The 27660-nt window shown below is 36.3% G+C and overlaps 1 protein-coding gene across 2 annotated transcripts in view; it reads left to right on the top strand.

Annotated features, from left to right (window-relative positions):
* USH2A (usherin) overlaps positions 1 to 27660 on the top strand; it is a 773795-nt gene that overhangs the window by 308394 nt on the left and 437741 nt on the right. For both annotated transcript variants that reach the window (XM_045048458.1, XM_045048459.1), the window contains 3 exons: positions 14780 to 14910; positions 23205 to 23331; positions 25674 to 25775. In XM_045048458.1, the coding sequence (XP_044904393.1) occupies positions 14780 to 14910; positions 23205 to 23331; positions 25674 to 25775 (360 nt within the window). The remainder of the gene's footprint in view (positions 1 to 14779; positions 14911 to 23204; positions 23332 to 25673; positions 25776 to 27660) is intronic.

Genomic DNA, 27660 nt, shown 5'->3' with positions numbered 1-27660 from the left:
AGCTCGGGTCATGATCTCGTGGTCCATGAGTTCGAGCCCCGCATCGGGCTCTGTGCTGATGGCTCGGAGCCTGGAGCCTGCTTCTGTTTCTGTGTCTCCCTCTCTCTGCCCCTCCCCCATTCGCGCTCTGTCTCTCTCTGCCTTTCAGGGATGAATAAATGTTAAAAAAAAAATTAAAAAAAAAAGTGACATCACCAGTCATTGCTAGAGAGGCTAATCTCAGGTGAATTCAGTCTAATTAAAGCCCAATTTCAGTTCAACACAGTCAGCAGAGGTGTATCCTCAGGTGACCAAATTATTGAAATTGGAATGCAAAAATTATAGCTAATATTATAAATATTTAAAAGAATTTTAAGTAAAGTTGCATATAATAGATGAAGAATATTTTCGAAGAGAAATGTTAGTTCTAAAAAGGAATAAAATAAAAGCTACATTTAAGAAGTAAAATTATGCAACAATCGTTATTGGATGAGCTTCACAGCAGATAGCATAGAACAGAATATTAGTAAATTGGAACACAGATAATTATGAAATAAAAAATATGAAAAAAAGATTGAAAAAATAAACAGAGGATCAGTAACCTGTGGGACAATATCAAGAGTTCTAACATACATAGAGGGGAGGGTTTTAGGAAGAAAAGAAAGAAAAATGAGCAGAAAAAATGTTGGTGGAAATAATTATTGGTAAATCTTCAAATTTTATAAAACAGCAACCTACAGATCAGAGAAGCTTAGGGAGTTCCAAGCAGGATAAATACAATGAGCCACATCTTAGGTATATTACAGTTAAATTACTGAAAACAAAAGATTTTTTAAAAAAGTAAACAGAGGAAACAAGATGACACATAGATATAATGAAAAGAATAATCATGGCTAACACATTTCAGAGGTAATAGAATATCTTTGAAAACAACAACAAAAAAAGCCAACTTGAATTCTTTATTCAGTGAAAATATTATTGAAATATGAAGTTGGGAGACATTTTAAGATAAACAGTAACTGAGTTAATACTTCATGAATAGTTCTGAACTGTAGCAAATGCTAAAATATCAAATACAAACTCAAATATGATGAAAGAATAAAGGGTGAGTAAAACTAAAATAAGTGAGTAAGTAGAAAATTTTTTTCTTAATTTTTTAAATGATATTTGAGTGGCAAAAGCAAAAATATAAATATATGCTGCATTTCACACATACATAAAAGTAAATTCATGACAAAAGTAGCAGCAAAGATTGGAAGATGGTATATAGAAGTACAGAGATCTTATATATGAGGTGATATAATATTAATTTGTGGTAAATATTCTAAGTTAAGAGTACATATGGTGGTCCCTTAGAGTAACCATTTTAAAAAGTTTAGCTAAAGAAATGAGGAAAGAAATAAAATGGCATGTTAAAATAACTCCACTAATCCAAAACAAGGTAGAGGAGTCACAATAAAAGAATAAAGAAGAAATGCAAAAAAATAAAAAAAAAATAAAATAATAAGAAGAAAGTAGACAAATAGTAAGATGGTAAACTTAAATTTAAGCTTATTGATAACTACATTGAATATAAATGTTCCAAACACAACAATCATAAGGCAAAGGTTATCAGAGTGACCAAAAGGTCAAGATTCAAATACATAGTGTTTAAAAGAGGTGCAGTTTAAGTGTAAAATAACAAATGGGTTCAAAGTAAAAGGATGGAAAAATGAACCTAAAAGACTTTTTATAAGAAAATGGTAATGGCAATATTTATATCAAACAAAGTATCTTCAAGACTAGTAGTTTTACCAGAAATAAAAATATTTCACAATAATAGTCAATCCTTCAAGAAGAAAATATCTTAAGTGTATTTGTAATAACAGAGTTTCAAAATATATGAAGCAAAATATATGGAACAAAACAGAGGAAAAAATAGACAAATTCAGCACCCCATTTGAAGATTTGTAAATGATTTCTGAATCAGTGGAAGAAGAGTTTTTAAATTTGTAACAATATAGAAAAAATAACGTTACCAACAAACTTAAATGGCATTTATTGAACACTAGGTCCAAAACTGCAAAATATTCATCCTTTTCAAATATACATGGAAAGTATATACTGGGCCATAAAGAAGTTTCAATAAATTTCAAAGGATTGAACTCAGAGAGTATATTCTCTGATCACATGGAATTAGATTAGAAATCAATTTGAATTTTATCTAGGACATTTCTAAATATTTAAAATGAACTCATTTCTAAATAACCCATGAGCCAAAAAAAATCACAAGGGAAATTTTAAAAAATGAAAATTTTAAAGTTAAAGAACAAAAGTACAGCATAGCAGCTTTTGGAATGCAGCTAAGGTAGTGTTCAGAGGGAAATGTATAGGTTAAGTGATTATCTCACAAGAAAAAGATTTAAGCGTTCCCGAGTTTCTTTTTAACACTAACAAGAGAATAAATTAAACCCAAATAATAAGAAATATGAAGATAGTTAAGATAATATCAGATATTAGTGAAGTAGAAACAGATAACAAAGCCCAAAGTTGGCTTGTAACATTATTGGGAGGTGAAGGCCAGAATGGTAAGGGATTCTGGATTATTTTTAAAATTCAATCAATATGGTTCACCACATTAATAGAGGAATAGCAAATCATCTCAACAGATGTAAAAAGGATCTGACAAAATTTAACACCTACTTGTAATGAAAACTTTTAGCAAACTTAGGAATTTTTCTCAATAGATAAATGACTGCTATAAAGACCCTACAGCTAATATGTATAATAGTGAAATTTTACATGCTTTGCTTTTAAGAATGGAATCAAGTCAGCATTCAAATTTTACTGGTGGTCTCAGCCACTGCAATGAAGCAATAAAATATAATAAAAGGCATAAATATTGGAAAGGAAAAGAAAAATCTCTATTTATAGTTGCCATGATTATATATGTATGTTTAATCTCTAAACAAGAACTAGAATAAGACAAATCCAGAAAGGTTGCAGTATAGAAATTCAATATAAATAAAATGAATCAAATATACTAGTAATAAACTATTAAAACTGTGAAATGGCATTTAAAGGAAAATTCAAAACAATATACTTAAAAAATTAACAAACTAAATGGAAAATTCTACACTCAAAACTGTAAAACATAACTTAGGAAAATTAAAGGAAACCTAAGTGAGTAAATATTTGCCATAATTGTGACTGAAAAATAAAATATTGTTATAAAAACAAAATTTTGTTATAAAAGCCATTCCCTTTCAAGTCAATCTGTAGATTTAATTTAATTCCATTCAAAATTACAGTAAGCTTTTTTGAAGAAATTCTCAAGTTCATTCTACAAGTTAAAAAGGAAACCCAAATGTCTAAGATATTCCAAAACAATATTGAATAAAGCATAATAAATGCAGTAGAGTTAATGCTATCTGTTCCAAGATTTACAATAAAACCACAATGATCAAGACTTGGTAGTATTTGTGTAAGTACTAGCAAATAGATTAGAAGTAAACTCAAACTTTCAGTGTCCATGAAATTTGATGGAGTTAAGGCAATTCGATGGGGAAAGTACAGTCTTTTCAACAAATGATATTGTATAGTATAGAGTGGTGTGGAAACAAATGAAGCTTGACTCCTACCTTACATCATACGTGCAGATTAAATTAGATGGAATCATAGAGCTAAAAGTAAAAACTAAAATTACAAAAACTTAGAGATGAAAAATGAGAAAATATCTTGATGATGGATACAAACAGCATTATCAGTTTAAAAAGGGCAAATTCAACTTTTTCAGAAGATTCTAAGAAAATAAAAAGGCAAGCCATAGAATGGGTCATAGTCTAAGTACATGCTTAACTTAGTAAGAAAATGCTGTTTCATCCTAAACTTACAACAGCAATACAAGAGAGTTCGAATTGCATCGTGCTTACTGGAATTTTGATTTTTTTTTAATTTTAAAATTTAATTTTAGCCATTCTCTAGTGAGTGCAGAATTTAGTATTTTTAATTTTAGCCATTCATTCTGGTGAGAGTTGATGTTGCATTTCCCTAGTGATTGATGAATTGAGTATCTTTCTTGTAATCCTTTGTTGTTTGCATATCAGGGTTTTGTTTTTTGTTTTTTGTTTTGTGGGTTTTTTTTTGTCAAGTGTCTGTATAAGTGTCCATGTTTCAAGGGATTGTTTGACTTTTTATTAATGAGTTGTAGATTATTCTTTGCATATTCTATGTATCCATGTGGGTTCTGAGATGTTGAAATTCTCATAGAATGTTTTTTTTTCCATACCTACAAATGTTTTCTGGAAGCTCTGTCATTCATGCTGGGAAGTAGTATTACAGTTTCCTTATCTCCCTCTGCTTGGATTTTGGAGAGAAGAATTTTCATTGAGTTAAAATGTTTTTGTTGTCACTCTTACAGTAGCTTTATATGGATGTTACTCGATAATTTCCAATCATTTTGAAGTGTCTTGCAATATCCTTATTCTACAATAACAAGGGTATGCCAGTGCAATGGAGGTTTGTGGTCATTTGGTAGGTTTCTTGCTTCAGGAGAGACATATCCTGTTGTTTCAGTGAAAGATGGTTTCTTTGATTGTTGGTGCTTTCTGTGGGTGGTTTGTGTATTTTCTGATTTTATGAAACCTCTTTTGTGTCTGTTGAATTCTTAATTTCCTTTTGGTCCCTTCTTTGATTTTAAGAAACATGGCCCCTTCAGGTGACCCTGCTCTTCCCCAGAAACAGTACATTTGACAAATGCCCTTTCTTTTCCTGGGCCCTATCTTGTGCCTCATTCTTTGGATTTTCTGGTAGCCAGTGTTGATCCAACAGGCTCAAATCCAATTTATACTCTGTGTTTTTTCACTCAGGGAGGGACTGATTTTCAGGGGATGATTTTATATGTTTTCTGTTCATTGTCTATCTTACTATTGATTCCAGTGTGAACTCTGGTGCTGACTCCACAGGTTTAAAATGTTAGTTTCCCCAACTCACATGTTCATGTTCTTAGTACTCTCCGTTTCCTAGTGACTCTGTAGCTTGGGGTATGGGTGGCTTTATATTTGCTCCCTTTCTTGATTAGAATTGTTTTTCAAGGAACTATGGAAAGATTTTTATTAGGCTGTCAGCATTGTCCAATGGGAAGTGAAATTATCAAGACTAAAATTTTATATGTCAAAAAAAATATCATGAATATGCGGGAAGAAAATATCGAAGACTACTTTTTGTTATTTTGTGGGTAGTGAAATATTTTCTAATTAAAGAATGAATTCCAGAAGAAATGAATACTTTAAAGTTTTTAATCTTTTCATTTTAGCCCAAGGGATTGTTAAAAAAAAAGACAACCTAGAGGTAAAAGGTATACAACAAACTGGGAGGAAATATTTGAAATATTTATATAAATAAAGTATCAACATCAAATATTCCACAAAATTTATTGAGGTCTTAGAAAACAAGCAGGTACTCTTCTGGGCTTCCATTTTAGGGGATGAAAATATGAAGTAAATAAATTATAAAAGTAGAGGGCAGGCTGGCGTTAATGAGTGGCATTATGGCAACAGGTAAAGTGGAGGAGGGTTAGAATTGTTAGTAGACCAGTCATGATGACTTCTTAGTGAAGTTGGACTGGAAAAAAAAGACCCATAGAAGATGAGATGGAAAATCATGCAGAGATGCCTGGGAAAGATATTCCCAGGCAGAGAGGAAGAACAATTATTGGGGTAGCAAGAGTGGAAAAAGGGAGAGGAAGCATAATAGGAATGAAAGATGTAGTGGAAACTGGATTATTTAGGATGTTATAGACTACTGTGATGACTTTGGCTTTTACTTAGTGTAAGACAGGAAGCCTTTGGCGAGTACCAAAAGGAGGAGGGACATGACCAGCATTGCCTTTTGATGGGATCACTCCAGCTATTATTTTGGAATAGACCATAGAGTGTGTGTGTGTGTGTGTGTGTGTGTGTGTGTGTGTGTGTGTGTTGGTTGGTTGGAAGAGGTAGTCATGGAGCAAGGATGGAAAAAGGAAGATCGTTTAGGGGAAACAACCACAATAATCCAGGAGACAGAGAATGATGATTCATAACACAGAATGATTCAAAATGTGTACAGAACTCAAGTAAATTAAGTAGAAACAAATAAAATGAAGTCTTTGAAGTTGGGCAAAGGATACTGGTGTGTATAGCTCCTAAAAAAATGTATGGCTATTTTTTTATGGCTGACATATATATATTTGTGAAAATATATATGAAAATCTGAAAAATCTCATCATCACTAATAACATAAAAATGAAATTTAGCATATATACAGTAAAGTGCAAAAAACAACACTGAGCTCCCATTCTTTGCATCTCAGATTTTGAACTGTTTATTGTTGGCCAGAGTCTGGGGAAATGGTCATTCACACTATGGAAAAGTATCTGAATTAATTATTAGTTGTGAGAGGTGATAGATGGAGCAATATTTATACAATTTTTAATTTTTAAATATTTACTCTTATCAACTGGACATTATTCTAGAGTTTAAAAATGCAAGAAAAAAAGGGGCACCTGGGTGGCTCAGGCAGTTAAGAGTTCAGCTCTTGGTTTTGGCTCAGGTCATAATCTCACGGCTTCATGAGTTCAATCCCTTTGTGGGTTCATCGGGCTCTGCGCTGGAAGGCTTCACACTGCTTGGGATTCTCTCTCTCCCTCTCTCTCTATTCTTCTTCCCTTTGCACTGTCTCTGTCTCTCTCAAAATAAATTTTAAAAAAACGCAAAAAAAAAGTTTGTCACAGTAATACCTTTGCTATAAAAAATGAGAAACTAAATGCTATCTACAATAAAATTATAAAATAAACCATGGTAAATGTACTTAGTCATTGGAGAAATGACTATATATTGTTGTGAGCTGATGTGGAAAGATACCTGCTATATGTTAATAAGTGAAAAAAACTTACCAGAAGCATTATTCACAATAGCTAAAATATGGAAACAACCCAAGCGTCCATCAATGGATGAATGGATAAAGAAAATGCTATACACACACATACACACACATACATACATGTATATATGTAATGGAATATTATTCAGCCACGTAAAAAGAAATCCTACTATTTGTGACAACATGGATGAAGCTGAAGGATATTATGCTTAGTGAAATAAGCCACACAGAGAAAGACACATACTATAAGGTCTCACTTGTATGTGAATAAAAAGCAAAAAAAAAAAAACAAATAAGGAAATCCCTCAAACTAATAAAAACAGAGTAGGATGGTGGTTACCAGAAGCTAGGGAAATATTGGTCAAAGGGTGCAAAGTTGGGTTTATTTAGGTTGAATAAGAGATCTAACATGTAGGTATGATGACTCTACTTAATAATACCGTATTGAACACTGGAAAGGCACTAAGAGAGTAAATTTGAAATGTACTCATCACGCACACAAAAATGATAACTATGTGAAGGTATGATATGTTAATTAGCTTGACTATAGTAATCATTTTACTATGTATATGTATATCATATTATGTACACCTCCAATATATACAATATATATTAAAAAGTATTTTTGAAACATGTAGAATAGAATGTGTGATATACTCCAATTTCAGTAAAGAGAAAACAAATAAACAATGACATTTGTGTGTATGCTAAACGCAAGAGTTTGTGTGTAAAAAATTCTGAGAAAAAGTTTGCCAAATTGTTGGCAGTGGTTTCTCTCATGATGGCAGGTAGGACTACAGAGAACTTTCACTTTTAGCTTCTATAATTCTATAGTGTTTGAATTTTATGTAACTATTATTTATTAATTTTTGGCAAACTTCTGTATTGAAGTTTAACGTATATAAAGTGCAAAAATCATAAGTGTACAAGTTGATGGATTTCAAAAACTGACTAGCCCTGCATATCCAGCACCCAGATTATTAAATAAACCATCTTCAGGGCCCCCAGAAGCTCTGCATTATGCCCTGTTCTACGTCACAACAAGGACTACCATTATCCTGATGTCTGACACCACTGATTTAATTTGCTTGGTTTTAAACTTGATATAGTGGAGATTACGCAGTGTGCATTCTACTCTACCTAGTATTTTTTCCAGAATGTCGTGTTTGTGAGATTTATGCATGCAGTTGAATGTAGCTTGGTTTGTTCACTTTCAGTGCTGTACTGTATCCCATCTCTTTATCCTTTCTGTAGTTGATGGGCATTTGTACACATTCCAGTTTGATGGTATAATGAAAAGTAATTCATTATACCATCACTATACAAGTATAAATGTACTTGTATATCTTTCTGAACCTATGAATTTTGGGGGATATATACCTTGGAGTGGAATAGCTAGATCACATGGTGTGCATATATTTAGAAGACATACGGATAATGTATAAATAGTGCCAGTTTTTCAAAGTGGTTGTATCAATTTATACTCCCACTAGTAGTTTGTGAGCGTTCCAGTTGCTCTACCTTTTGGCTACACTTTGTATTTTCTTTTTTTTAATTTAATTTTTTAATGTTTATTTTTGTGAGAGCGAGAGAGAGAGGAGGAGAGAGAGAAAGCAAGGGCTAGCAGGGGAGGGGCAGAGAGAGATGAAGACAGAGAATCCAAAGCAGGCTCTGTGTTATCAGTGCAAAGCCTGATGTGGGGCTCAAACTCAAGAACTGTGAGATCATGACCTGAATCAAAGTCAAGCTTAACCGACTGAGCCACTGAGGTGCCCCTGTATTTTCTATTTCATTTCAGCCATATTGGTGGATGTTTAGTGGTACTGCATTTTGTTTTGCATTTCTCTGATGACTGGTGATCCTGAGCATCTTTTCTTTGTTGATTGGTCCCTTGGCTATCATCTTTCTTGAAAATCTATTTGCCCCCAATTTTCTAATGGGTTGTTTGTCTTTTTCTTGTGCATTTGTAGGATGTATTCTAGATATGTATCTGTTATCACAAGTATGTAGTGCAAATATCTTCTCCTACTACGTTAGTTGCCTTTTCACTTTCCCATTCATGCCTTTCGTTAGACAAGAGTTTTTATTTCTAACACAGGATAATTTATCACCTTTCCCTTTCTATTATAGTTTTGCCTTATTATTTAAGAACTCTTTGCCTATTCCATGGCCCTGTAACTGTGTTGCTTTTATGATTAAATATTTAAAGTTATAAAACATATTTGCATAAAAGTTAAGCATTTCTATCTAGATCTTGGATTTTTAGATTTTTTAAAATGTTACACCATTTTATTTTATAAAACATGTATTTTATACATCAGTGTATCCAAAGAGCCTAGGAGAGTAGCTGCACAAAGTATGCCTTCCTTAAATGTTTCTGGAGTGAACGAATAAATATTGAGATAGAAGAATGCTGTATTATTTATCCAGATACTTGAAACAAAAAATATTGAACTTTAGAATATGTCCTCTCTTTTTTTAAAATCAAAATCTAAATTTTAGGCAAGGGTGAAATGTATGTTTCTTACCCTTCTATTCATTTGAGTCAGCATTGCTCCTTAACACAAAGCTTTAAAGTAAAAATTCCTTTGGTACCACTTGGCTCTGGCCCAATGTCTTCTTATTCTTGGGACAGGATGAAAGCCCATGCATGAGGCATAGGGGGAGAAGGGTCAAGTTCAATCACATAGCTATATTTCAAACTTCTGCTCTTGGGGCACCTGGGTCGCTTAGTTGGTTAAGTGTCCGACTTCGGTTCAGATCATGATCTCACTGCTCATGAGTTCCAGCCCCGTGTTGAGCTCTTTCTGACAGCTCAGAGCCTGGAGGCTGCTTTGAATTCTGTGTCTCCCTCTCTGTCTCCCTCTCCTGCTCTTGCTCTGTCTGTCTCTCTCTCTTGAGAATGAATAAACGTTAAAAAAATTACAACAAAACAAAACAAAAAACTTCTGCTCTCTCAGGGTGCCACATGTCTGTTTCCATTCCTTTGCCCAACAAAAGGCACATGACTGAGCCTAAAATCAATGGATGGGGTCATACAAATATATAATCTTCTTACAGGAAAAGGAAGGGTGATGATTTTGAACAATTAGGCATTTTACTATTCTGTCTCATGGCAAACTCAATAACATTTTCTTTGAAATATTTTATAAATTATTATATTGTTATATTTACATGCAAATATATTTATATGTGAATTTAGTTTATTTAAAATTGATTACAGGATTTAAGACTTTGGGCTCAGAGGATAGGATTTATCTATGTCTATGGCAATATTATCAAGAACATGAAGTTTCAGTGGATGGGTACATTGATCATTTCTTCCTAGAATACATGCAAAAAATTCATTATCTTTCTAATGTAAGGGAAAAAATGACAACACTGAATTATTTGAAAAACTAGGGGAAAGTTGATCATACAACCTCAAATCAAATTACCCTTTATTACACTAAATCCTCTCTTCTCATAGGAAATTTTCTTTCATTGGTGTAAAGTATTATATTTTAGTTGGGCTAAAAGTGCATTTCTTTTTTTAATTTTTTTTAACGTTTATTTATTTTTGAGACAGAGAGAGACAGAGAATGAACAGGGGAGGGGCAGAGAGAGAGGGAGATACAGAATCTGAAACAGGCTCCAGGCTCTGAGTGGTCAGCACAGAGCCCGACGCGGGGCTCGAACTCACAGACTGTGAGATCATGACCTGAGCCGAAGTCGGATGCTTAACCGACCAAGCCACCCAGGCGCCCCTAAAAGTGCATTTCTTTGTTACACAAGTGTCAAATCTATAAATCAAATGCTGTATCTGAAAAACACATGCACTTTTATATCCCATGAAGAGCGTGTAATATTAGTTGACTTATTCCCAGTTATAACTTGGCTAAATATTCCTGTAATTCTTACCCTGATTCCATTCCATTCAATAAATTTCCTATCAGTTAGGAACAACTAATTGTATTTCCAGGTTGATTAATTTCTTCCCTCATTCAAATCCTTACTGTTTCTCTCCTGTCTATTGCCACATAGATGCCACCAGTACAGTAATAGAGAATTTTGTCATCTTCATGTCCTGAATTGTAGCTATTTGTATGAAATCACCTTCATCTGTTTAATTTTTTATTTATTTTTTAAGTTCATTTATTTATTTTGAGAGAAAGAGACAGAGAGAGAGAGAAGGGCAGAGAGAGAGAGGGAGAGAGAGGGAGAGAGAGAGAGAGAGAGAGAGAGAGAGAGAGAGGGAGAGAGAGAGAGAGAGAGAGAGAGAGAGAGATAGGCAAAGAGAGAGGGAGAAAGGGAGAGAGAATCCCAAGCAGGCTCCGTGATGTCAGTGCAGAGCCCCACACAGGTCTCAATCTCATGAACCATAAGGTCATGACCTGACCAGAGATCGAGTCTGACGCTTAACCTACCGAGCCCCCCAAATGCTGCCAGGTGTTTAATTTTAAAGTAATAGTTTTGATTATAGTATTTGATATCACATATAAAATTTGAAAAACAATAACAAGAAGGTAAGATGTCTGTTGGAGAGAACTACTCTAGACCCGAAGGAGAGAAGCTTAAGAGGAGAAGAGTTGGTAGAGATAGAACTGTTCTCTAGTCACACTGTCGACCACACTTTGGCCAAGTCTGTGCTTTTGCTGGCAGGTGTCTCCTCCTTTAACTTGATTGGTGTACCCAAGTAATTTATTTCTTTGCCTCCCATTTCCTTCTTTATCAGATTTTTGTGATGAGTGTTGTATATACATTACTTATTCATCCATTCTCTCAATTCTTATCACCCAGTAGTTTGGGCTCTGGACCATTGCGTTCTACTGAAAATGATTATGTCTAATGATTAGTAAGTATCAGCTTTGTAATCTTTTCTTCAGGTGTAATTTTTCTGGGCTTACAGGAAGTGTCACATGGTTAACGAACTTTGCCTTCTTAACGTTCTCTTATCTAGGCTTCTGTTTTACAGTATTATCATCATTGTTCTGACTTTGTTATTGTTTCTTTTCTTTTTGTTTCATTTCTTTGATTTTTTTTTTCTTTTCTAAATGTGGGGCATTTCCCCTAAAGGTGGTTCTGCTTTCTCTACATTCTGCCTCCAGGAGACATGGATTCTTGACTGGTGTTTGCCAATTTAGTTTTCTAGACTCATCTTCTTTTCTAAGATTTAGTTTCTTGTTTCTAAATGATGGATAGGTTTTAACATAACTAATATAAATGCATTGTACCCCAAACTGAACTTATGTCCTCAACCCCATATTTTCTTCTTTATCTGACCTTTCTATTTCTGTTAATAATGATGCTTTTTCCCTCCAGTGATTGATGAAAAGGATTCACCATGTAGTCCCACATCATCACCTCATATCAACATGTCTTAATGAGTTTCTTCTAAAATATACAGAGTTTTCCTTTCAACCCATTTAGTTACTTGTCAGTTCTTAATTAAAAATTTTATCATCTTATTCCCCCAAAGCATAGTGATATCCTAACTGGTTCCACTGTGGCTAAATTATCTGTATCTTTCATATATCCCCCCATTAGTTTCGTTGCCTTAATCCTGACTTTGAGCACCCTATTCCCTTTCTGCACCCAACGTTTAATACCTTCCTTTAGTCTATAGGGTAAATTCCAATCTGGAATTTAGCTAAGTAAATTTAGTACGAGAGATGAACTAGTAGCAAGGATTCAAATGAATTTGAATACTAAAGAGTGATTTGTTGGGACCAACAATCTTATTTTGTGGAGTCAGAGAGACACTGGGAGAGACCAGGTATAAGTCTAACAAGGACATAATAATGTCCTAGAAGCTGGGAGGAAGAGAATCAGAATATGAGGCAATGTAATATCAAAATGGGTAGGACAAATATGTTTCAAAGGGCCAATGCACAAAAAAACCTGGAAGCTGAAGATGCAGAAGCTAAGAAGGCTGGGAAAAATTTGAGTTGCCTCTTGGGAAAGTCTGAAGCCCATATTCCAGGATTGCCTTTGCTGTTAAAGTGTTAAAAAAACTTCACTCTAAAGATACTTATCATACAACCTGTCTTTTCATCTTTGTCTTCTACCCAAGCTTCTCAAGCTAGATAGTCTATGGCAGATAGGCTAAGATGTGGTCTTGCCCGTCTTTCCAGACTCATCTGAACTCCCTCACATCCAACATTCTTTAATACTTTCCATACCTCTAGCCCTTTGAGGTTTCCCCTAAAGTCCCTTCTACTTTCTGAAAACAATTTCAAGCATCAAATTTTCTGTAAAACCTGCGTCAATCCTTTTGAATCAAATTATGTCTTATAAATATGTCTCTATCACTTATCACACCTCATTACTGGATTTTGTTTTGTCTGTTTTCTTAGCTAGAAGTTAATGTCAGGCACTGGCTTGTTAGTTTTTTCTTTTTTACTGTGTAGCAGAGTACTCAGTTAATGTGAATGTTCCATTGATGCATAGTTAAAAAATAATACAATACTCACGAAATGACTTCTGCTTCCCTGTCTCCACAATTATGCTAAAACTTCCCCCTTCCCTCTGATGCACCTCCTCTCATTTCTCCTTCTCCAGATTCTCAAAATATTTAATAAGTGCACCTAGCCATCATGGGATGAATGGGGTGGAAAGATGAGTCCGACATGGCTCCTGCAGCAGGTGCGGTCTGTTGATCCCCAATTAAAACCCCATCTATGGGGGCGCCTGGGTGGCTCAATCGGTTAAGCGTCCGACTTCAGCTCAGGTCACGATCTTGCGGTCCGTGAGTTCGAGCCCCGCGTCGGGCTCTGGGCTGATGGCTCAGAGCCTGGAGCCTGCTTCTGATTCTGTGTCTCCCCCTCTCTCCTCCCCTCCCCCGTTCATGCTCTGTCTCTCTCTGTCTCAAAAATAAATAAAACGTTAAAAAAATTAAAAAAAAAACCCATCTATGTAAGAAACTTGGTTACCAGCCCAGCCTGAAGGGGGCTTTCTCTCCTTCAAACTTCCATAGTTATGGTTGACTGTATTACTACTCAAATCAGTTTCACTAATTATTTAATATTGTGATCTCAAGCTGGTATTTGATTCTTACATAAGTTCTTGACCTCTTATTTTATTCTCCTTGTCGATTTGCCTGTTAAGACACATACATTTTTTGTTTTAATTTCCAACTAAACTGGAAACTCTTTGAGAACAAAGACTGCACCTCTTAAACTTCTTTGCCACTTTCAAAACATGAAGTGAAGTGTGTGATACACAGGAAGAGTGCTGTAAGTGAGTGGGATTCCACATTGAATGGAGTTGGGACCATGTAGGGTAGTGCGAAGACAGTTTATGAGACCATCACAAGCTTCCCCTGCTTCCAGAGCTGGGTAAATTCCTGTGAGACAATAGCACTGTGTGTCAAGGGCAGTGCTCGTAGGTTATCTGAAGGGTGAAGGAGACCCTGAACTTTTAAAGGCTGTAGACCATTTGGTTACAGGATCCTGTTTCAGAAAATTAGCTCTCTGGGCTGCTTCATAGCAGGTCTTTCCAGTTCTTAGCTTCTATTACTAGATTGATTCTTTAAACATCATAAGCATTTTAAATGAGGTACCCTGTGGTCCTTTCATTCATGTCAAAAACCCATTTATTTTTATGGCTCTGATAATATTTTCACATTGATACTCTGAATATCCAGTTTTGGGTTGACAACATGTCTTTATATGTTGATGAGTTTTGCATAAATTTAAAGTACATTATATATTGATTAGTGGGAGTGCAGGCTTGAGTCTCCAAGAACAGGTTGGCATTCATAATAGGTTGTATTTAAAACCAAATGGCTAGGACCAGTCCATTGCTGTGTATAATTCCCTGACTGTACTCACTGCATCATAAATAATAATGAAAGTAAATGTACGTTTATCAGAAAGAATCAACAAAACCCCAGCACTGATTTGCTGATTGCACTTGTCTCCAGGCATTAAGGCCAGTTTTCGAACAAGGGTGCCTGAAGGTTTGATTGTCTTTGCTGCATCACCTGGCAATCAGGAAGAGTATTTTGCACTTCAGTTGAAGAATGGACGTCCTTATTTTCTTTTCGATCCTCAGGTAAATGAGTAATCATAAGACTTGATATTTCTGAGAGCGTCCTAGGTGCCAGGTACTGAGGTAAGCGCTTATATTTTCACCCTGAATCCTCACCAAAAGCTTCGAGGTAAGTACTATTATTATCCCCACTTTACCAATGGAGAAAATGAAACCTACCATGGTGGTGATGACTTTCCCACAGCTGAAATAGCAGAGCTGACTTTCAAACCACATAGTCTGACTGAGAGTCTACATGCTTAACAACCGTATGCTATCTTATCATAAAGGGAAAAGTTTTATGTAAATTTGAAAAGACTGATTATTTTCCTTGTAAGCAAAATTATATCACCCTTTATTCTTCCACTTTCTCTCTTCCTCCTCTCTCCCTCTTTCTCTCTGTCTCCCATGACTCTTTCTTCCTTCCTTCATTCCTTCCTTCCTCTCTCCATGCCTCCTTTGTTTGCCAACAAATATTTAAGGGCCTATCAGGTAGTATAATGCTGGGTGTTGCAGACTGCAATAGTTTTAAAGTTAAATGTGACCATGCCCTTATGAAACAGTCTGAGGAGGATACACTGAAAAAACCAATTTAAAGTATTCATGTATATTAAGAAAGAGAAGTAAAAAATGCTAAGCATTATGGGAGCATAAAATAAAAGGTCTTTCTTTGCTGAGTTGTCAATCTGCTCTGAAAATGTGGTATTTAACTGAGATGCAAAACAATGAGGAAAAGTCGGTCAGAACAAGAGCATATGTCTGTTTAGGAAGATGTGTGTTTGAGGTGGGACAGGACATAGGAGATACTAATGAAAGATCGAGGAAGGCACTGGGAATATAATTTCCAGGCAGAGCAAATAGCAAATCTTAAGTGCCCGAGGTACATAAGAACATGACATTGTATACATTGAGATGAATCCAAGATGGCTGAGGGATGAAACAAAGAGAAAAGTGTGAGGTTGAAAAGCTGGGTGGAAACCAAGTCATGTAGGGCCTTGTAAGCAAATGTGAAGATATAAACTTTTCCTAAGGGCAATGGGAAAGCATTGAATAGTTGTCTTCCCTTTAGTTAAACAAATATTGGTAGGAATTTGACATTAGGCACTGTATTGGGCCTGTGAGTAATTGAGAAATGAGTAAAACTTTGTAAAAGATGTTTTATTTTGTGTTTCCTCAGGTTTTCAACTTAAAACTGCTGATCTAAGTCATAAATTATGCTTGCCAAATAAATGTTTTACATTACACTGTAAAGCTGGCATGACTTTTCCTCCCTGATCTAAGGCATGGGCTAAGAGCTCCCGGGGAGGATCACCTCTTAATACACCCCGAATACCCACACATCTTGGAGAGGAAAGGCAGGGCCTGCTGGATTAGATGTATTTGAGCATCATGCCAGTCTCCTTGCAGGGGCCTCAAGAGGCAGGGTGGGCCCTTGGTGTTTCAGGATGTTGGAAGAGCCATGAGTTGGCACCTGGAAAAACCAAGGAAGAAAGTTTTCTGCCTGGTGTTTCAACGGGGATCTGATAACTACAGGACCAGTACTTGATAGGTCCTCAGGCGCAAGGACTTCTATGTGTCCTGTAGAATTGCAGTTTCCTAAGGGGTGTCCATAGGTGGGCAGTGAGTGAGCAAAGAAGAAATAGCATCACACATAAGCAGATCCAGCAGCCAGAGAGAACGGGAGAAGAAGCAGCTGTCTCAGAAGGCCAGGCAGATGGCAATTGGGAACGAAAATACAACAACCAGCATGCTGAAGTTGATTCAATTACAGAACTGAAAATATTATTTATCATTTGAGAACTTTAAGTAGATTAATTAGAAAGAAGATACTTCTGAGCCTCAGATTAGCAGGTCAAAATATGTAACAAGATTTAAAAAGATGGAGACTACTAAGAAGAAATTCAAAAGGAGATCAAAAAACACCTGTACGATAAAAAGGATACAAAGGATGAGAGAAAATAATGGAATCTAAAGTAGGAGAGGATATCCTTTTAATAAATAATGGATTATAAATTTATTGAAAGGACTGATGAAGTTTTAATCAAGATTAAGCAAAACTATTGCTTCTCTAGGATCTCTATGTGCCAGGCGTTACTGTAAGTGTTCACACAATGTGTACACACACACACACACACACGCACGCACATGCACACACACATTTAAATACCACAACTCTGATGTGGATACTCGTAATCCCACTTTACAAGTAAAAATACAATCTGAGCCACAGTTAAATTAATTTCCCTGGCATCATCCAACTAATCAGTGATGAAGCCAGGACTGAAACCCTGGCAATCCACCTCCAAAGACCATGATTTTTAACTCCAGTATTATACTGCTTTTTAACATGAAAGAATAATGCTTGTTAAATACCCGGAGACTCAGATAAAATACCATCCATGTGCCATATTGGAAGGAAATATATCAAACCTTTTGGCTTCTAACCAAAAGGAAAGAAAAAAAAGTCTGAACTATAAAGAGGAAAAGCAGTAGTGAATATTAAACCTGACAATACTAAGTTCACCTTAAATATTTAATGACAGTGTGACTAGAAATGTGTTTTACACTGCCAAAGAATCTTTGAAATAGAGGAGACACGTGGCAAAGGCAAAGCGGACAAACAAATACACCTCTAATAGTTGTTTGGTGCTAAAATTACTGAAAGTTGAAGGAGAGGGAAAGATGAGTGATTTAAAAGTTTCTAAAGGTATCAACCTAGTGGAGAAGGCAGTAGGGGAATAGATCGCGTTGGTGTCTTATTTTCATAAAATGGATAGGCAAAAATGTTTGATTTTAAATGCTGTGAAAAAGACATTAATTATTGATAAAATGAAGATGTTCCCAGAACATCCAAATTAACAAGGTGAAAAGAGACTAAATGCTAGATGGTAAAAATCAACAAAAATCATGAAAAGAAAGGAAAACAGTACGGTAAAATAGAAGAATGTCAATGAGAAAGAAAAATCTGGCTCTGTGTTTCCTTCCTCAACCTATTAATATCCGGGAATATTTGAGAAGATGCCAGATAGAGAAAAACCTTAATTGTATAACCGCTTAGTCATAGAGCTTTTAAAGTATACAAAGTGGGTTCACATTAATTATCTGACTTCATTCTTGAAGTGGCCACTTGAGGTAGGTATTGTTTTCATCCCAGCTTTAGATGAAGTGGTTTAACTAGGGTCACACAATAATTTAGTGATGACGCTGGCACTGGATTTACTTTATTTCATTCAATGCCATTTGGTTACACAACTTTTGTACTCCCTGCACTGTGTTACACAGTTATGCACTGGAGCACAGTGGTGAGAAATGAATGCAATGCCATTCACTACTTCCAGTTGCTCATCTGGGCCCCTCTTCTCCCACAGTTGGAGAACAGAGTCTCTGCCCAAGTTGGAGAGGGCAGGGAAGGAACAGTACTCGGAGAGATGTCCTATGGTGGCTTCATGCTGCCTTGCACTTACAGTTGGCCATGTCCTTCATGAATGTCCATCCCTGTGTCTGTGTGATTCTAGATGACCATGCACATCCCAGAGCTACATTCGCAACCAGATACTGGCCTAGGTTGTTCATCGCCAGTATCCAGTACCATACGCATACATGCGAGCACACACACTTATACACACATGCACTCCAAACATGTGGGGCAAAGTCTTTGCAGAATTAATCCAAAAATGATTTCACCAGACCTGAAGCACGACTGCCACCTCTTTGGACAGTGTTGTTTCCCTTTGGGAAGAATGTGGTACCTTAACATGCTGCAGAACAGGAGGGTAAACGAGTTAACTCCACTCAGCCACAGTATTGTCATTATGATCCTGAGAATGGCTGCCAGAAAACTCTATCTCATCGTTGTCATTGCCTTTTCAGTGATCAGATAGTCCAGTGTAAGAGACAATAGCAGAGTTCAGGGAAGCATTCACAGGACATTGCCAATAATTTCTGTCCCTCTCCCTTCTCCCTCAGATAATTACTTAGAGCACTCATTGCTGTCATTACCTTTCCAGCTGCTCTGTCCCTACTCTCTATACTCAAATCCTAACCTGTATAAAAAGTTGGTAGGTGCCAGCCAAGTATTAATCAAATTGGTATGGCCAAAAGTTGGAGGAACAGGGGAATGGAAGGGTTTAATGATGCCTGGCAAGTGATTTTTTTATCTGAAATAATAGTATCTCTCCATAAGGCAAAAGTTGTCTGCATTTTCAGGAAAGTGACAATTAATTTATTAAAAAGAAAATAAGGTATTAGTTGAGCAGGATTACCTTAGGATGTACTCGAGAAAGTATAATCAGATATATTATACTAAGTGGTCTTGGGACCTGATGCCATCTATGTATGAAACAGTGAGCTCCAGCTAGCAGAGGCTCTATCCTTCCTCACTACTGAGGAATTTATACTCTAATGCAGGTTAAGTAGACATATCTGCTAACTTTTTAATGAAGGCTCTACATATTTTCAGACCAAGAATTGTTGAACCAGAGGAATGGAGAAAATCTTGAATGTTCTTGCATTGTTTGTTCTGTTTTTAGGACAGAATATGGAATACAGCTGTCTGTAGAAAGTTAGAGGTATCCCAGATTTAAAGAAGTTAGGAGTTTTATATGCTTCCTATTGATGTTCAAATTATTTATATTTTGCCAGTTCTCTGTCCTTTGTCTTTATATGAGATAAGATTATCTAATGAACACCTTATTGTACTCATCAGACAAGTAGTTACTTGCTTAATGTATCTTTGGTATCAGACTGTACAGACCGGTGAGGGCAAAGTCTTTCTGCTTTGTCCTGAAACATATCCCCGTGGCTAAGTCCTTAGAATGTTCAATAAATAAATATCTGTTGACAGTTTGACTGACTGACTGAATAACTATGGGAAAGTATACTTATAATTGAAGAAAATTACCCATTTTCTAGGATACAATTTCCAGCTCTTTAATGATTATTTAACAATTTAGTTCTTATTTGTCTTAATTTCTCAGTTTGTTAGAAACTTTGACTTTAGGTGATGATTATTTTTAAGTTACTTTCCTGAATCCATTCAAAAGAGTTAAATTTGAATTGTGAAAAGAGCCTTTTATAGTAACTTAAAGTCACTGCTGTCTAGCACATCGTTTCAAAACAACTTGAAGTTATTGTGTGTGTTTTTAGAAATATGTTAATAAACTTAAGTCATGAATTCCTTATATAACAGTGTAATCCTACAGAGAGGCTATAGGTGTAAAAACTTATTTGCTTTGCTTTCAATGATCAAATGCATTCTGTGAATAAGTATTTGGGGTAGGAGGAAAGATTCTTCATAATATTTAAAATTGGATATGTGTTCGCATATTTTGAACCAAACACCTGGAATTATTGTGAAGATTCACAGTAAAGTTCCTCCGATTCTTAATTGCTGTATTTTTTGGCTAAGTCTCTACCAGCTATTATCTCCCATTCTTTATTTTATTAATTTCTGTTTGTATATACGTGATTAAATGATATTTTATTGGCCAATAATGACTTGTGGGAATCATTTAAATGTTTTATGTTCAGTGATGTTAAGAAGAAATTCACATAACATTCTGATTTCACCTAGAAGAAAGCTGCAAACAAGTGTGAATGGCATTTATTTAACATGTCTGATGTTTTCCAAATGGAAAGAATAAACTGCATGCTATGATACTAGGATCGATCGCAGAATTATTCTCTTAACATTGGTCGGGGAGTATAATTTTCAAATGATCACCAAAGAATAATATGCTAAGTTCTTCCAAGTATAAAGCAAATTTGGCATCCCGAAGCTCTATGTTATGTACTCGAATTTGTCTCCAGTGAATGTAATTTCTGATGTAGAGAACTGTTAATGCTTCAAATTGTTGCCAAACATAACATGAAGAACCACTTACTCAGACACCTGATCTTTAGAATGCAGCATCGTTTGTAACAATTTTAACGCTAACTAAGTACACTTTGATGAGACAGCATTTAATAAAATGCTCATTAATTTCATCATTAGCAAGGGTATGCTAAGAAGTAAGCCAGTTTCTTATGTCACGCCCAATTAGCATCCCATGCTAGTAATCCCATTAGTATTGTTGAATTCACTAATGGAAAAACTAATGGGCATGCTACCAGGGCACATTAATTGGGCACGACACCAGTTCTGGTTTTAATTATTAAACTACGATAATGAAATGTGTGTTTGTAAAATATTAAAATGTTGAAATAGGGTTGAAGAAAATAAAAGAGTATGTAGAAGAAAGAGATCTAAAGAAAGCCAACCTACAAAAATTCAAGGACTAGAAAATAGATATACCAAATGGTCATCTTTCTAGCTGATCGAGTTGTCTATAAAAGTTGGGACACTGTCCACATGAGAAACAACCCACTCATACTCATGGGAAATTAAAAGCTGTTTTTTTGTGATATGAATTTCTGTATGTCATACATGTTGTCATGCGCTGTATGAGGCCTGACAGGAGCCAATTAAATATGTAGAATGGACATGTTACATTGCCGAAGCTATTTTAGGGAAATACATACAGAAATGTTTTACTTAAGATGGTATGACTCACATTGCACTTTTTGTGATATAAATCTTCAATTACATCAGATAATTATTACTTTTCTCTTTTGGAAAAACAGTATTCCAAAATTATAGGAGTTTGGCCAAGCACTCCATCCAACTAATTAAAAAAAATATTTTGTAATATTTTACCCAGACTTATTTTGGTTTAAACATTTTTTATTGGATTTGAAGTTAATTATTGCTAAGAAAATTACCTTCATTAAGAAAGAAATTTATTTTCATTTAGAAGGTTTGGAGTAATTTTCTGGTTGTTTTTTTTCTTTGATAGTAGTGGTAGTAACTGATGATGGTGACAGAGTTGAAATATCTTCTACCTAGGCTTATTTGCTCATGAACGCTAAAAAAAGTAACACTGTACTAAGCATGATATGCCCAAAAGTGTCCACTTGGCTAGGAAGTACTCAGATGGAAGGTTTCTCTTCTACTTCTTTCTGTTTCCTTACCCTTACCTCCTTTCTGCTAATCTCTCTTCTTGATATCTGCCATTTCGTACTCTTAACTTTTTTTTAATGTTTATTATTTTTGAGACAGAGAGTGAGAGAGAGCAAGCAGGGAAGGGGCAGGGAGAGAGGGAGACACAGAATCTGAAACAGGCTCCAGGCTCTGAGCTGTTTCCACAGAGCCTAATGAGGGGCTTGAACTCACAGACTGCTAGGTCATGACCTAAGTTGAAGTCGGACGCTTAACTGACTGAGCCACACAGATGCCCCTATTTATTGTTTTAAGAGAGAGAGAGAGAGCAGGGGAGGGACAGAGAGGGGGGGGGGGACAGAGGATCTGATGTAGGCTCTGTGCTAACAGCCCTAAATGGGGCTCGAATCATGAACCCTGAGATGATGACCTGAGCTGAAGTCGGATGCTTAACTGGCTGAGCCATCCAGGCACCCCTGCCATTTCCTACTCTTAACTGATTAGGAACTCATTTTTTTTCCCAACGTTTTTTATTTATTTTTGGACAGAGAGAGACAGAGCATGAATGGGGGAGGGGCAGAGAGAGAGGGAGACACAGAATCGGAAACAGGCTCCAGGCTCCGAGCCATCAGCCCAGAGCCTGATGCGGGGCTCGAACTCACAGACCGCGAGATCGTGACCTGGCTGAAGTCGGACGCTTAACCGACTGCGCCACCCAGGCGCCCCTAGGAACTCATTTTTAACTATGATAGAATGACCTTAGATATAAGTTTCAATGCTAGATTTAAGATTACAAGGCAATGAGTACTAAGTTTAACTATGCATTTATGTTCAATGTGTTGATAACTGGCTAATTTTTATATGAATCCCATTCCTTCTACTTATTAGCAGTATAGTGAATGTTTTTGCCAGAGAAAAACTTTTTGCCAGATGTTTCCCTACCTTTAGCACAATATAGATTCAATGGCGTTTTATTAGTTTTAAGCTCTTTTTTCATATTTCTACCAAAATTCTTAAGAGCTAAACTTTTAGAGTAGGAGATTCATTATCTTTCTAATGAATATAAGTTCTCAAAATGCAAGTGTACTTTTAAGAGATTTTTTTATTCCACAGAGAAGATCTTTTCAGATTTGAGTACTGTTTCTAGGAGGACATCACAGAAAATCCAGAATGATGTCAGGCATCAACTTTCACTTTGAGTTCTGTTGAAATATATGCATGCTTGCATCATGGGGATGTCAAAGCTTATAAACTGTTTTTTAGCAAACTACAAATACATGTGTGTGAGTTTGTAAACATATACATTCATTCACCCACTCATTCACTCATTTGTTTCCTTAAGGGCTCTTCAATGGAAGTTACTACAACTAATGATGGTGGTAAACAATATAACGATGGCAAATGGCATGAAATAATTGCTATTAGGCATCAGGCTTTCGGCCAAATCACACTTGATGGGCAGTATACAGGTAAGAGCTGTATATATGAACGGTTCTATTGATATGCTAACGTTGCCATACTTTTCTGTTGCTTGTATTTCTACATCTCTTTTTTCACGTTTATTTCCTCTCCGTTTTGCCTGAATTGCTGTTGAATTTGCCTTTGGGGTGCTCCCAAAATGATGAAGTCTGGCAACCATTTCCTCCTTTACGCACCGTTTCAGTAAAGCAAAAATAAGAGCAAAGTCATCAGTAGCAATTTTGTCTTTTGCAATGCTTTACAGTTTGCAAGGGCTTTTACTTATGTTCTCTCATTTTATTTTTGACCTGCGAAAGACAAATAAAGTAAAGCGATCATCACATACATTTTAGAAGTGATGAAACTGAGGCTCAGAAAAGGTAAATAGCTTTTCCCAATTTGCACAGCTGGTAGGCAGCATTCTTTCAACACTTACTTATCCTGTCTTTGCAATTTTAAGTTTAGTATTCTTTCCATCCTACCCTATCTACTATCCTTAGATAATTATAAAATACTTACAGTACCTGTATAATGATGCAGGCTTTTATTAATCTATTCAGGAAATATGGAATTGTAATGAGCACCTACTGTGTCCCAGGGATTGCTCTAGAAACACTGGCTACAAAGAGCAGAATTTACATTTTAGGCGGAAGAGGGGCAGGAAACAGAATAAATATTGAACAAGTATCAGGTAGTGTATATTCTGAGAATAATAAAGCAAGATAAGAGAGAAAGTGTGTGTGCGCACGCATGCATGTATTGGAGAGGGGAATGTTTTGATTTCATAAAAGACTGTTAGAGAAGTCTTCTTTGGTAAGGTGACATTTGAACAGAGACCTAAAAGAGAGTAGGTGGATAAGCCAGGAAAATATCCAGGAAAAGAATGTTTCAAGCCAACAGAATAGTAGGTGCCAGGGCCCTGAGGTAGGAACATATGTATGGCATGTTAAGGACCAACAAAGAGGTCACTATGAGAAAAAGTGGGTGAAGGGGCTAATAATAGGCTGCAATCAGGGAGGCATTAGGGCTTTTTACATAGGGTTTTCTGGACTTTTACTTGGAAAAAGGGAAGCCATTGGAGAATTTCAAGAAAGGAGTGACATGTTATGACTTCTTTCTTTAAAAAGAACACTTTGGCTGCTCTTTTGAAATGAATTTGAAAGGGAACAAGGGTGGAAACATGGAGAGCAGTTAACAAACTTCTATAATAATTACAAAATAATTCAGACAATAAAAAAATGGTTTCTTGAACCAAAGAAGTAAAATTGTGGATATAATGAGAAATCTGGGTATATTGTAAATGTTAAATTAAAAGGATTAGATTCAAGAGGTGCATGGGTGGCTCAGTGGGTCAAGCATTTGACTCTTGATCTCAGCTCAAGTCTTGATCTTGAGGTTGTGAGTTCAAGCCCCACATTGGGCTCTGTGCTGAGTATAAAGCCTACTTAAATAAAAAAGGATTTGATTCCAGTAGAACAGTATTGGCAAGCCCCTCGTGGGTCATATCTTGCTCATCATTATTTTATAAAGTGTTATTGGAGCACAACTTTACCCATTTGTTTTGTATTGCCTGTGACCACTTAAAGCTGCCTGGTCTACAAAGCCTAAATTATATATTATCTGGCCTTTTACATAGTGAGTTTGCTAGTCCCTAATGTAGAACATGACTGCTAAGTTTGGGGTCTGGGCAACTGGAAGAATGTAGCTGCCATAACTAAGGTTGACAGGATCATGGGGGAAGCTGATATAAAGAGAGATGTTCAGTGTTAACATGGTCAGTCTTAGGTATCTATGAGGCATCCAAGTGGAAATATCAGGTAGACTTCTGGGTACAAGTCTGAGTTCAGGGAAGAGTTCCAGACTAAAGATACACATTGGGAATTGTCAGCTGAGGATGGCATGCACTTACCAAGGGACCACATGGAAGTAAGGCTAATTAGAGTGGTTTGGGCTCTGAGTCTGAGGAAACAAAAAAACACCTCTCCTTCAAAGGAAGAATGGAGTTAGAAATCATAACAGATGTGTGCTGTGAACACAACATAGTTGGGGACCCAGGTCTCCTCTGGTCTTTGGGGCTCGTGGTTCACATAGGTGCCAAGCACTCCAAGTCATCTAGAGGACTTAGTATACCCACGTATGTGGGGAGAGAAAGAGATCTGAGAAGGCAGGAGACCTGGTCTTTCCAGCATCAAGATGTTGGGACAGTGAGGAAGAACCATTGAAGAAAGACAACAAAGAGGAGAACCAAGAAAGAGTCATATCCAGAAGCTCAGTGAAGGGTTTAATCTTTTGTTAAGTGAACAGAACCCAGATTATTCTGGGGAAGTTGAAATTCTCATCTCCTTTTCCATAGGTTCCTCGGCCACACCGAATGGGAGCACTATTATCGGAGGGAACACAGGAGTGTTTGTGGGAGGGCTTCCACAGGGTTATACTGTCCTCAGGAAGGATCCTGGTGAGTTTCCTCTTTAGGATTTATATCTTGTCACCAAAATTTACAACAGGATCAAGTATGAGTACATTATTATAAGGTATGAATAATAGTATTATATTTTATCGCATGCTATTCCTGTATCAAGACAAGAATGTCCCTTAGGTTTCCTTTTTTCTAAAGGAACCATGTATTACTTGCATTTAAATTCTTCGTGACAACCCCTGACATATAAACAGAGTTTATTAAAAAGTATATTAAACTTTTGAAGTGAATGATACTAATTTCAGTCAAAAACATGTTATTTTAGGGGCACCTGGGTGGCTCAGTGAGTTAAGCATCCAACTCTTGATTTTGGCTTAGGTCATGATCTCATGGTTCATGAGATCAAGCCCCACATTGGGCTCTGAGCTGACAGTGCAGAGCCTGCTTAGGATTCTCTCTCTCCCTCTCTCTGTCTCTCCTCCTCCCCTACACATGCTTACTCTCTCTCCCTCTCTCAAAATAAATAAACTTAAAAAAATAAATGTTTTTTTAGGATTATGTATCAATATTTTTAGATTTTAATCTGAAGCAACACAGAAATAGGAAACTATGGGCTTGATTTATACTCTAAACAGGGTAAATAAACTTCCCTGAGTATTGAGCATGTGATCAGCTCTAAACCAGACCTTAGATATCCACAGATGAACAAAATGTGGTCTTTGCCACAATAGAGGGTACAAATATATAAATGTATAATGTCAAGCAAATGCCATAAGTACTGTAAGACATAAACAAAATAATTCCTGTATTTTTGGAATGAGAGAACAAAAACAGATTCAAAATGAAACCAATAAAAACTACCATGGACAGAATTAACCTTAGACAGAAAGAAAAAAAAAACATCCTTCCAAAAGCATTGCTAAGATTTCAGGGTAGTTTTCCCATGTCTGCATTGAAGGGCATATAGGGTATCGCCTCAGTCTCTCCCAGGAAGTAAAATGTAACTACATAAATATTACACATGAGCTAGAACCTAAATAAATATAAATTGTTCATGGGTGAGGGTCTTCAAGGAATAACGGTGAAGAAGATCAAAAGGAATAAAATGTTTTCAGTGAAATTTGGAGAAGGATATATTTAAATACCCAAGACTGAATGTAGTTGCCTCCTCAGATATCTCTAGAATAGAGAGGGTTTTTATTGGACTACTTTAGACGGGTAGAGCGAGAAGTCTCTCAAAAACATTCATACACACACACCCACTAGAGAAAAAGAGAGAGAGAGGGAGAGAGAGGGAGAGGGAGAGAGAGAGAGAACGAGCTCTCAATCTTTGCCCCAGTTCTTTGTCCATCCAGCACATGTCTTGGCTATGGTACAAACAGGCACTGGGAAGAGAGCATACCTGACTCCAAGTACCCTTCCTGTAGAGGACATATCTCCATTATAAATAAATAAGTAATCTGACCTTGTGCCTTGTAGAACTTGGCCTTGTAGAACTTTGATTGCTGGTGAATACCTTCCCTAGAATCAAGTCATAAACTCAAAAGCCGAGATCGAAGCTTTGTGTTGATCAGTATGGACATCACTGGATGCAGTGTGACCTTAGCTGCGATGCTGCGTCCTCTTCTCTAGGTTTTTCTTGCTCTCTAGTTCTAATTCTCTCATTTCACTTCATTTCTTTCCCAACTCCTATTACCAGCTATTTGCTATGTTCATAAACCCTACCTTTGCCTGGTCCGGGGCATTCTAAAATTAAGGTCAATATTATATTCCTAAATATGAAATCAAATTATTGACCTACTTGTGTAATAGACTGGTTCATAATGATGAAAGAACTAAAATACAAATGAGATTAGATTAATAGAAACACTTCCTTCAAATCTTACTTTTAAAACTTGTTGGGGCGCCTGGGTGGCTCAGTTGG

Source organism: Felis catus, chromosome F1 (genome assembly GCF_018350175.1).
Source record: "Felis catus isolate Fca126 chromosome F1, F.catus_Fca126_mat1.0, whole genome shotgun sequence".
Taxonomy (NCBI): Eukaryota; Metazoa; Chordata; class Mammalia; order Carnivora; family Felidae; genus Felis; species Felis catus.
The sequence above is the reverse complement of the archived record's forward strand: the minus strand, read 5'-3'. Positions and strand labels throughout refer to the sequence as shown.